At 41.8% G+C, this 12,790-nt stretch overlaps 1 protein-coding gene across 3 annotated transcripts in view; it reads right to left on the bottom strand.

Annotated features, from left to right (window-relative positions):
- The window catches only part of TP53BP2 (tumor protein p53 binding protein 2), a 49,775-nt gene that overhangs the window by 26,335 nt on the left and 10,650 nt on the right, over positions 1-12,790 (bottom strand). For all 3 annotated transcript variants that reach the window (XM_038760989.1, XM_038760992.1, XM_038760990.1), the window contains exon 2: positions 3,721-3,868. In XM_038760989.1, the coding sequence (XP_038616917.1) occupies positions 3,721-3,868 (148 nt within the window). The remainder of the gene's footprint in view (positions 1-3,720; positions 3,869-12,790) is intronic.

The raw sequence follows: 12,790 nt of genomic DNA, 5'->3' as shown, positions 1-12,790 counted from the left end.
GATATCCTGCTATACAGAATTTGCCACTTTCTTTTATCTTGGTTGCCACGAAAGGATATTAACTTTCAATGTGCTTTTCTAAAAGTAACTACTGAAATTGCTGTGAGCTAGTAACTGTATCCTATCGCCCTCCAGAAAGCTCAGAAATACTAAAAGGAAGCCAAGAGCTTTACCAAGGACTAATCTATTTAAGGGTTTTTAAACTCACAACTTCAGAAGTGAAAAATGCTCAAATCAACAGGGGAATATTCTAAGAGGAGAATACTTTAATCATAAGCGTAAACGCCATCTAAAAAAGATGGTAAAGGCAAATGAGTTTTTAATATTAATAATAATGGCATTTATTAAGTGCTTACTATGTGCAAAGCACTGTTCTAAGCGCTGGGGAGGTTACAAGGTGATGAGGCTGTCCCACGGGGGGCTCAAAGTCTTAATCCCCATTTTACAGATGAGGTAACTGAGGCACAGAGAAGTTAAGTGACTTGCCCAAAGTCACCCAGCTGACAATTGGTGGAGCTGGGATTTGAACCCATGACCTCTGACTCCAAAGCCCGTGCCCCTTCCACTGAGCCATGCTGCTTCTCTGATCTTTTAGACATCTGAAAGATTCCTTAACATACACCCCAACTTCAGAGTATCTGAAAATGAGAGAAATAAATACTATATTTGCTTAGACTCCTGCACATTGCACAGAGGGCTATACACATGGGCAAATCTGGGGAGTGTATTCTCTAGACGGTAAACTCGTTATGGGCAGGGAATGAGTCTGTTTACTGTTATACTGTACTCTCCCCAGTGCTTACTACAGTGCTCTACACACAGTAAGAAAATACAATTAAACAATTTAAATAGATATTTCTACATCTGCGCTCATAGGCAAGATACCTCCCCCTTCTAGACTGTGAGCCCATTGTTGGATAGGGACCATCTCTATATGTTGCAGATTTGTACTTCCCAAGCACTTTATACAGTGCTCGGCACACAGTAAGCGCCCAATAAATATGATTGAATGAAAGTGTCCCTTTTCTTTGTATTTTTTTTGGCATCTGTTAAGTGCTTTCTATGTGCCAAGACACTGTGTTAAGTGCTGGGGTAGATACAAGTTAATCAGGTTGGACACAATCCATCTCCCACGTGGGGCTCACAATGTTAATCCCCATTTTACAGAAGAAGTAACTGAGCCACAGAGAAGTGAAGTGACTTGCCCAAGGTCACACCAAACAAGTGGCAGAGTCTGGATTTGAACCCAGGTCCTCTGACTCTCAATCCCCTGCTTTAGGACACACTGCTTCTCTATTTCCTTTAGTGCCTAGGACTGTGCCCTGTCCTACACAGGTACCCAATAAATCCGATTGATGATGAACAAGAAGAGGAGGAAGAACATCCATTTTGCAGCACATATCACTTTGGGATCCTTACGCACTTAAAAGCTGATTACTTTTGAGCCAGGCTCGGCCAAGTTTTACATTCCTTCGGGCCCTATGAGAACTGGGGCATTGACAAAGTCACCAGGATAAACACGATTTGTAATAGTACCTCTAGAAAGGTAAAATTCCAAAAACAAATGGAAAGATTAGGATAGAATTTTAAGGAACCAGATGAAAACATGGCAGTTAATCATCTTTTCAGTCAATTGTATTTGAGAGCTTACCATGTACAAAGCACTGAACTAAAAGCTTTGGAGAGTACCATATATTACAGGTGACCAACGTGATCCCTGCTCATAAGAAGATTCTTAAGCTATTATTAACTCAAAAGTGTGTTACATCCGCTTCATAGGATGTTTACAGAATCTTAATATACCATCGCTGTGACCTGCAGACAAGTTACCATGGTTATAAAAACCTACGGTTTTGCACTAATACATTAGAACAGGGACATCTTTTCATCCGGCCTGCATTATTCTACTCTGGCTATCAAAATTCTACTCATCCCCAAATCCAAATGGCTCAGACTGGCTTCACACTCCTGAGATCCAATAATTTTTTTTTTTTTGGGGGGGTGGCAGTGGCGGGGGGGAATGTCTGCTTCCACCCACTCACCTCAGTTCCCAAGCTGCAGTAGGGCTACAGGAATTCCAAGCCAGTAGCATGGGTCTGAGGGGACTGAGAGGAGTCAAGGATCCCATGGCTTCCATGAGGGATCCCAGCTGGCTCCATGTGGGAAACAATGAGCGGATAGGATTCTACAGGAAAGGACCTCGGAGCCCCCTGAGAGTAATCAAAGTGCCACAATGCAGAAGCCATGAGTTCTCATAGCCCTGCCAGAGCCCATAGCAGGGCACAGTGAACATTCAAGGGCACATTTGGGGAGTGAAAAGCCAGGCAACTGGTCCTGAGAACTTGGCTCCCCCAAGTCTCTTCGACCCAAAACTAGGAAGAGGTGGCTTCCTGGACAGAGAGTTTAGGTATCACATCTTTTGATCCACTGTATGATACCCAAATTTTACAGGAGGATAAACGGACTCTTAGGTATCACATCTTTTGATCCACTGTATGATACCCAAATTTTACAGAAGGATAAACGGACTCAGGGAAGTAGTAACTCTGCATATAAGCCAGAAGTGAAGAACAGAATCCAGATCTTCCAATTCCAGTTTTCTTTCTGCAAAGTGCTCATGTGGACAGCCCAAGAGTTGCTCACAAGAGCCCTGACCTCTCTCCTCGGAATCTCGCATTTCCTCCTGCCTTCAGGACAGCTCTACTTGGATGTCGAGCCAACACTTCAAACTTAACATGTCCAAAGTAGAATTCTTCTTCCCATCCGAACCCTACCCTCACCCTGTCTTTCCGGTCACTGTTCTCCATCTCACAAGGCCTTAACCTTGGCATTAACCTCAACTGATCTCTCTCACTCAACCCACATATTCAATCTGTCACCAAAACTTGTTGGTTCTACCTTCACAACATCACTAAAATCCACCCTGCCCTATCCATCCAAACTGCTACAATGGTGATCCAAGCATTTATCATATGCTGCCTTGACTACTGCACCAGGCGCCTTCCTGATCTCCCAGTCTCCTGCCTCTCCCCACTGCAGTCCAAACTTCACTCTGCTGTCCAGATCATTTTTCTAATGAAAGTTCAGTTCACCTCTCCTCATTTCAAGAACCTCCAGTGGCTGCCCATCCACCTCTGCATCAAAAAGAAACTTAAAACCTTCAGTCAGCTAACCCACTCCTATTTTACCTTGCTGATTACCTACTACACTCTTCACTCTTCCAGCATCAACTTGTTCACTAAAAATCCATCTTACCCACCTATCCCTTGCCCACATTCCTCCCTCTGGCCTGGAACTCCTTCCCCCTTCATATATGACAGATCACTACTTTCCCCACCTTCAAAGCCATATTAAGGTCACATCTCCTCCAAGAGGCCTTCCCCAACTAAGCCCTCACTTCCCCTACTCCCTTCTGGGTCACCTATGTACTTGGATCTGTACACTTTAAACACTTGATATTCACCACACCCTCAGGCCCACCGCACTTACGTACATACCCAAAATGTTTTTAAATGTCTGTCTCTCCTTATAGACTCTAGGCTCCTGGTGGGCAGAGAATGTGTTTACCGACTCTGTTGTCCTGAACTCTCCCAAGTGCTTAATACAGTGCTCTTCACGCCGTAAGCCCTCCCACTGAAGTAGACTGTTGATCCATTTCACCTACAAATCAAATGTATTAACAGATAGCCAAGGCCCAGCTGCAAGATCTGTGTCTTTTACCTGAACCACACCACACTTCAGCCAAATGGCAGTCACTCTCTCCAGGCTCTTTACACAGTTCCACTACATCTCTGCATGTCGTTTCTGGTGTGACGGGTACCTCCGTGAAGTGCTGCTCATTGTTACTGAGGTACACTGTAAGAAACATCTGAAAAAAAAAGAAAAAATGATGGTTATTAATTCAGGCTACGTCATATTACCATCTACTTGAAATTTTCAGCTTTCTTTTTTCCATACTCAATATTTTTTTGAAGTGTCAAGCACTCTAGCAACTCCACCACTGTAGATCAATGTAATCTGTGCACCGAAAGAAGGCACAGAAATTCAATCCTCAACTTCAGTCTTTGTGTCTATTGCTGACCCCATTATTTCCAATAGCAATGGAGACTGGAGCAGACATAACACTACACCACCACCTGAAATCAGAATTTCTTTTCCCTTCAAATGTAGGTGTATATATGTTCAATACAAATTCTCTAAATTAACTTTACAACTGGTGGAACTTTTAAGCCTTTTATATATCAAGTAGCTACCAGAACTGAAGTGATGCTTGATGCAGCACAACTCTGCTGAACTGGATTCCCTTCACCAAGGATAGGATATCCGAACAGCTAAACTGGGACAACTGGTATCAAGTGATTCAGGGCACCCTGAAGAGTTCAGTATTGGACTCGCCCCAGCCAGTGGAAGGAAGGGTTGGCACTAGCTGAAGTAAAGTGGCAGACCCAGACCAGGGTAAAGAGTGACTGGGGTGAGGCGAGGAGGAAGGAGAGCGGACCACAGCCTTCAACAGATCCCACAAGCCCAGTGCCATTTGGCTTAATGGGACTACAAATTCTAGCAGCACACAGGTGATGCCTAATGGATACAACTTTTCCTTTTTCAATCCTCCTCTTCCCAAAGTCTTGACAGGTCCCACTGTCCCAAGCAAGTGATAAATAAAACTGTCCAACTGCGGCTAGGACAGCACCTGGCCCACGATGAAAATATTTCAGGCCAGATCCCATAATTTGAGGCTTCTTCCCTCAAGTCCAACCCCTAGCAATGAGTCCTGTGATATAGAATGCTGGAGGGAAACAGCAATAGACTGACAAATTTGGTATACAACAATCCTGCTGGATTTTCATTCTGAGGTAATTTTATGGAGCAAAGCAGCTAACTGCAATCCAGGAGGCAGAGCCACAAGCAATAAGCCTGGTAAATGTTGGTTCCAGTTAAAAAGCACAGAAGCCTATGAGCAGTAGGAGACTTGTATTTACATAGTTTGCACTCCAGCCACCCTTAATCTCCTTGATAGCAAACATCCCAGAGTATCACTTTGAAAACACAAAACAAAATGCGTATTTTAGGAATGTTGTTTAACCCAATTTGAGAAGGACAGGATGCTATAAATGGACTGGATGCCTCCAGTGCACAGTTTTCTTTGCCTTAATTTTTATACAACATTCTTTCAAATTTTGATTACTTGAAAGTTTGGTATAACAGAGCTCCTTCCTAAAAACATTTTGGGTCTAATCCAAACACAGGGATTTTCTAGGCTCCTCAAAGATATTAAATCCCTCCTATTCATCAGTGAATTGGCTTATAGAATTGTTCACCTTCCTGTTTTTAGATCAAAATACTTTATATAGGGAAAAAAACTGAGTAATATTTGTAGGACATTTTAGAGTCACACAACTCTAGTATGAGTCTTTACTTCCTGAGACGTAAGACATTCAATGATTCTCTTCTTATGAACTAACATCTCCCAGGAGACTCTTTTAAAATGAATTCTAGTGAACATCACATGGTTGCCTTCACCACTTTCCCACACCATTTATAATCCCCACACATATTTATACACCACCACCCCAGGAATGATTTCCCTCAAAGAAAGATAGCCAAGCTAGTTAAGAATGAACTAAGAGAGTGTGATGAACCCAACTTCTGAAAAAGTCCAAGATCCTGAAAAATATACCATTTCGGGTCTAGACAAAGCTCAAACATGGCCGCAGCAAATAGCAGGATCCGCTCCAGTTTTGTACCCTTGAAGTGAGGGTACCCTCACTTAACTGCTCTGCACCTCAGTTTCCTCATTTATTAAATGGAGATTTAATACCTGTCCATGTGGGATAGAGTCTGTCTGACCTGATTCATTTATATCTACTCCAGTGCTTATAACAGTGCTTGACATATAGTAAGCACCTAAGTTCCACAATTATTATTATTACTACCTCTTATTATTATTACTACTTCTAAAAGCCAGTCTCTGAAGCCAAAGCAGTTAATAAAACTGAGTAGGCTGGCAGAGCTACTCCTTCCTCTCCCTTTGTAAAATGAAGTTAAGCACTTGGTCTAATAACCCAAATTAGTCTTGTAAAATAGCAAGTGGAACCAACTTCAGTATTCTAATTTATGAACACTTATCGATGTATGTTAGGTTTAGAAGTGGTACATATACATATAACCCTTCTTCAGGGTCAAAGGTGACATGACTACAATAATCTTGCTGGTGTATGTGGGTGCAAGAGAGGATAAAATTGCCAATCCTTCCAGTCCCGCTTCTGCCTTGCAGCTAGTATGGGTGGAGACAGCATATGCACTTCATGACACGCTGCACTCCTGCCAACCTACTCACTCACTGCGCTCGACATCCCAGCAGGAATAAGACCTGTAGGGATAAAGGGCTGTGAGTGGCACTGAGTAAACCACTAGCATGATAATCAATTTCTCCATGCAGGCTCTCCCGTTTCAGAACTGAGGTTCATCTGTCACTCTATCTGAAGACTCCATCATCATATACAGTCCATCTCTTGCATTCACTAACCCCAATGTTTGATGCCGAGTTTACTTTTCTTCCTCGATACCATGACCTCAAAACCTCAGTTCTAAGAGCGTCAACCCATTTCTAATGGCTGTTTGTCAAGGTAGTTGGTCTGCTGCTTGTCTCCCAACTGTTCAGGGGTATGCCACGGGATTACAAATCCTGCTTCTGCCCAACCTGTACATTACTGCCTCACAGCAGCTTTCCGACGGCCTTGTTGCTTCTGTCAATTCTGCCAGTAAGATGTCGAAATGTAAAAGTCTAGTGTCAGAAAGTAAAAAAGGTTACGTGCTGCCTTCAAGACTAAGAATATTAAGACATCTCACCCTTACTCTTTATGTGCCACATCCAAGTGTTGAACAAACATCACGCAAATTGTATACTTGGAAAAGTCATGTGAATGCTTTTTCAAAGTAACCTGACTGATGAGTGGCATTCCAGATCCCTTTTCCTTGCACGCAAAATGTGATGTGATGAGCAGTAATACAGCTCCCAGTAGGAATAAGACCAGTAGGGATAAAGGGCTGTGAGTGGCACTGAGTAAACCACTAGCATGATAATCAATTTCTCTATGCAGGCTCTCCCGTTTCAGAACTGATGTTCATCTGTCATTCTATTTGAAGACTCCATCATCATATACAGTCCATCTCTTGCATTTACTAACCCCAATGTTTGATGCCCGAGTTTACTTTTTTTCCTCGATACCACGACCTCAAAACCTCAGTTCTAAGAGTGTCAACCCATTTCTAATGGCTGTTTGTCAAGGTAGTTGGTCTGCTGCTTGTCTCCCAACTGTTCAGGGGTATGCCACGGGATTGGAAATCCTGCTTCTGCCCAACCTGTACAAAGACTGTGAGCCCACTGTTGGGTAGGGACTGTCTCTATATGTTGCAAATTTGTACTTCCCAAGCGCTTAGTACAGTGCTCTGCACATAGTAAGCTCTCAATAAATACGATTGATGATTACTGCCTCACAGCAGCTTTCCGACGGCCTTGCTGTTTCTGTCAATTCTGCCAGTAAGATGTTGAAATGTAAAAGTCTAGTGTCAGAAAGTAAAAAAGGTTACGTGCTGCCTTCAAGACAAAGAATATTAAGACATCTCACCCTTACTCTTTATATGCCACATCCAAGTGTTGAACAAACATCATGCAAACTGTATACTTGGAAAAGTCATGTGAATGCTTTTTCAAAGTAACCTGACTGATGAGTGGCATTCCAGATCCCTTTTCCTTGCATGCAAAATGGGATGTGATGAGCAGTAATACACCTAGAATGGTGTTGGTAATGTCTCACCTCACAACACTGCAAGTTGAGGATGCACCATTAAATGCATAAACTCTGTACTTATATAAAAATCTGTTAAGTTAGAGAGGTGACAAGAGAACCAAAGAAATACTAGTTTTCTTTTTTAAAAAATAATTTTAAAACAAAAATCACAACCAAGCAGTACAGATTAGCTGCTAGACAAAAGAATTATGACATACATCTTGTACAAACAGCAAAGAGTTTCTAGAACTCAGTAATAAAATCTGAAATTAGAAAACATCAATGCTGCTCTAACACAGTAACCAAAAAAAAGAAAAAAGAAAAGGAGGAAGGGGAATTCATTTCAACCTCTAGGCATGTCCTTCAGCATTTGAACTCAGAAGTTTATAAACAAATGGCAACGGGTTTTTCCTGTTCCAGTAAAACTGCATTACGCAACAATTCACAGCAATCGCTTAAAATTTAACCAAGGCAGCACTTAAAAGTTGTTAAACAAAAAAGTTAGACCAATAACTTCAAGTCACTAAAAAGACTAATGAAGAATAACTATATTCATAGAGCTGAAAAACGATGCTGCTACTGCAAATATGCACAAAATACTTCAAGAATGAGGTAATCCACTTACTTTGATTAGTTAAAAATATAATCACCTTTTCTTTTTCCATGCAGCTCTTCACTTCGCATAAAAATCCCTACAGATGTAAATAAGCTACCTTAAGTTCCCAGTTTTACAGCACTTGCTTTCTTCTCCATTCCCACAGGCAAACTCAGTTTTAAAAGCTCTGGCATTTGTCCACTAAGAACTAAAAAAGGGAAGTGATGTAAGATAGGTGGGGTAAAGTAGGAAGTGCTCTATTTAGACCCTTAGTAATCCACACTATTATAAAGGACAAACCTTTTCCTCTCAGTCACACCACAAAAAAACCCACAAAATACCTTTGGCATCTGCTGTCAAAAAACACTGATTTCGATATTCTTCGTTAACAGTAAGATAATCTTTATTTAGTTTCAAATAACTTGCGTAACCATTACCCCCCCCCCCCCAAAAAAAAAAAATTAGATGAATGTTTTAGTATAGGAAACAAGTAAAAATTGGGTAAAAAATATAACGGACTCTCACGCTAGCACAAAGTAGAACAATAAATACAGTTGTAGCAAGCACAATTAAGATACAGTATTTACATCATCATCATCATCAGTCGTATTTATTGAGCGCTTACTATGTGCAGAGCACTGTACTAAGCGCTTGGGAAGTACAAATTGGCAACATATAGAGACAGTCCCTACCCAACAGTGGGCTCACAGTTTAAAAGGGGGAGACAGAGAACAAAACCAAACATACTAACAAAATAAAATAAATAGAATAGATATGTACAAATAAAATAAATAGAGTAATAAATATGTACAAGCATATATACATATATACAGGTGCTGTGGGGAAGGGAAGGAGGTAAGATGGGGGGGATGGAGAGGGGGATGAGGGGGAGAGGAAGGAAGGGGCTCAGTCTGGGAAGGCCTCCTGGAGGAGGTGAGCTCTCAGCAGGGCCTTGTAACTTGTATGTTCTCAGGAAACGAAAATACTGCATCACATTCCAAAGAGAGGCTTTCAAAATACATTTTTAAAATGTTGAATAACAGTAGGTCTTGATCTTCAGCACAAGTTTCTCCACTCCACCAGAACCTCCAAAAACTGCCCAACTCCTGCATCCCACAGAAACTCCTTGCCACTGGATTCAAGGCTCTCTACCTCTCTTCACTCGCTCCTCACCAACTTGTATGCTTTGCTCCTCCCAGGCCAACCTTTTAAATGTACCCCATTCTAGACTCTCCCATCTCCGACCTCTTGTTCACACTTTTCCCCCGGCCTGGAATTCCTTCTATCCCAACCTCATGCTCAAAGCTAAAAATTCCACCTCTTCCAGGAAACCTACTCCAATTAATTCTCAACACCCCCAGTTACATCAATCCAACTGCCACCCTTACTTCATATACTTATTCCAATCCTCAGCACTTACATAAGAATATTCAATTGGGCATGCAATTATTTATTCTGATCGCCTGATAGTTAATCTTCATATATTCCCTCTGATCCCTGTTACCCCTACTGTCACCACAATTTGTACATGGTTTTATATGTCTGTCTTGCCCATTATATTGTATGCTCTTTGTGGGCAGGAAGGTCTTATTTCAGTTGTATCTTCTCAAGCACTTAATACAGTGCTTAGTACTAAGCAGGCACCCAGATAAAACTGATTGTTTCACAGCTATCTAATGTAGCCCAAGAAATACAGCAGGGAAGGTGTCTGCTAATTCTGCTGTATTGTACTCTCCCAAGCGCTTAGTATAGTGCTCTGCAGATAGTAAACACTCAATAAATACCATTGATTAATTGATAGAGTACACTCATAATGTGTGTTACACATTTTGGGAGGTACATATGTAAGGAATTGGGGAACATTCTTCCAACAGTGTGTGTCTTTCTGGCTACGCCAAAAGAAACGGTAGAGCACACACTAGAATGTGAGTGCTCTTTAATGTGGGTTAGTTGATAAAGTAACGCCCACATTCCAGGATAACTGAGGATGTGAAAGCAAGAGAGGTTTTTAGAAGGAAAAACCAAGGTGGCAATAGAATACATTCAGACACCTCTTGTCTCCGTCTTGTGGGAGGTTGCATTTACGCCCTTCCATCTTGTTTAGTCTAAATCTCAAGGATTTGGCTGGTCAACACTGAGGCCACATGGAAGGAATCATGAAATAAATTAAACCCTAATCCAAAATTGTCATCTTTTTTCTGATAACTTAGATATATTTAAAAAAAGCCACAACTCGCCAAACTGATCTAACAGCTCAGGAGGCGGAGTCCCAGTTTACCAGATAAGCTTGAATGTTATTCCCAAGGGCAGGTCCTGTGGGAAATTACTGTGAGAAACACAATTGTTCTCTATGCTACAAATGAGTTCCTGCTAGAAACAAAGGAATCTTAAAGGGCCATTCTTTTCAGAATTTACAAAGTCATAAACATGTTCAGTTTAACCCACATTGAGGCTATGGTGTGCTCAACCCAACTGAAGCTAACGAGTTGGTCCAGACTACGCAGGCAGATCACCTCAGTTCTGACTACTTGGATGTAGCCACTCAATACTCTGAAAGTATTGCATTGCTCTTTCTTACTTCAAAGTCCAAAACTCCGTCCATTAAGGGATGAGAATAACCCAGCAATGACTCTGTTCAGTAAAACAACGTTAGAAGGGCTGTGAGTCTGCTCCATTGCATAATTTATGGTCAGAATGGGTTCACCACCTGGGATGACTGCCTAAGATCTTGTTGTGTTTTATCACAACTCAATAGTCCAACCTACTTACTCTCTGCCGACCCCTTGCCCTTGTCCTACCTTGGGTCTGTAACTTCCTCCCCCCTTCATACCTGAAAGTCCACCACCCTCCTCACCTTCAAAACCTTCTTAAAAATCCCATCTCCTCCAAGAAGCCTTCCCTGACTAAGCACTCAACTCCCCTACTCACCCTCCCCTCTGCATCAACTATGCACCTGGCTGTGTATCTCAACCATTTTGATACTCACCCCACCTCCACGGCACTTATGTAAATACCCTTATACTCTACTTCCACTATCCACAGTTTATTTTTATTGTCTGTCTCCCTCTGTAAACTGTAAGTTCCTTGTGGGCAGGGAATGTGTCTACCAACTCTGTTGAACTGTACTCCCAAGCATTTAGTACAGTGCTCTGCACACAGTAAGCACTCAAACTGTGGTCTGGATTCAGTGGCAGTTTTTCATTTTCTAGTATGGGGGTGAAAAGAGGGCAGAGATTTTGATGGGGGAGAAGGGAGAGCGGGGTGAGGACAGGGAAGGGACAGGTCACCATGTTGTGTCTTTTCAGCCTCTACTGGAAACTACAGTAACACATGGCAATGACAGATGCAGTACAGGCCATCTGTGAAAGCAAGTATAGATGGGCTGGACACATGGCCTAATGCCAGGATAACAGATGGACTACATATACTCCTCACCACTAGATACCCAGAGTCTGTACATGGTCACTCTGAAGGCCACAGGCGTAACTGGACGATCTGAGGATGAAATTATCTGGAGACAGCATACACAAAACAGAATGGTATCTGGGTGAGATCCAATTGGACAAAAGGGACAAAATTCCTACAAATTATTTTCGGATCAAGTGGAAATAAAACAGAAAGATGGAAGATTTAAGATATGCTGGATCTGAAGAGAAGAGTCATTCATAAAAAGCATATGAAATGCTAAAAAATTGTCGGCTTTCCTGAGAGTTGCATTCTGACCCACACAACCCAAACAGAGAATAGGGAAATGGTCCAATAACACGGTGCACAGAAACTTTTTGTTTGGGGGGCTGGTAGAAGTAGGAGGGGGTTTAACTTATTTTGACCTAATGTTCAGGAGGACTAGTTCTGCGTTGGCAGGAACAAAGTTTCTGTGAAAACAATTTTGAGCAGAGGGGGAAAAAGTAATTATTTTAAAATGGACTTGACAATCCTGGAAAGCTACTAGTGCAGAAGTCAGTATCCTGAAGTTTAAAATGGAAAAAACTGAGCTCCACTCATAAAATGTGACTTTAGAACATACGCTCAACTGGCTACCTAAGCCAGAAATGCATGTGAAAAGCCTCTAAGAGATGTCACCCTTCTTAATTTGGTAGATACTTCAATCATTGGATGTTGCTGAGCACTTACTGTGTGCATAGCACTGTACTAACCACTTGGGAGAATACAATAAAGCTGGTGGACATGACCCCTGTCCTCAAGGATTTTACAGTCAAACCTACTTCACAGATGAACTGCAAAGCAAAAATATTATCAATTACTGTGGTATCGTTAAGTACTTCCTGTGTAACAAGTATTGTAATAAGTGCTGGGGTACATAGATGATAATCAGGTCAGACAAAATCCCTGTCTCACATGGGACACTTGGTCTAAATAGGAGGGAGAAAACACTTTCCCAAAA

The sequence above is a fragment of the Tachyglossus aculeatus genome, chromosome 19 (assembly GCF_015852505.1).
Source record: "Tachyglossus aculeatus isolate mTacAcu1 chromosome 19, mTacAcu1.pri, whole genome shotgun sequence".
Taxonomy (NCBI): domain Eukaryota; kingdom Metazoa; phylum Chordata; class Mammalia; order Monotremata; family Tachyglossidae; genus Tachyglossus; species Tachyglossus aculeatus.
This window is presented reverse-complemented; position numbering and strand designations above follow the sequence as displayed.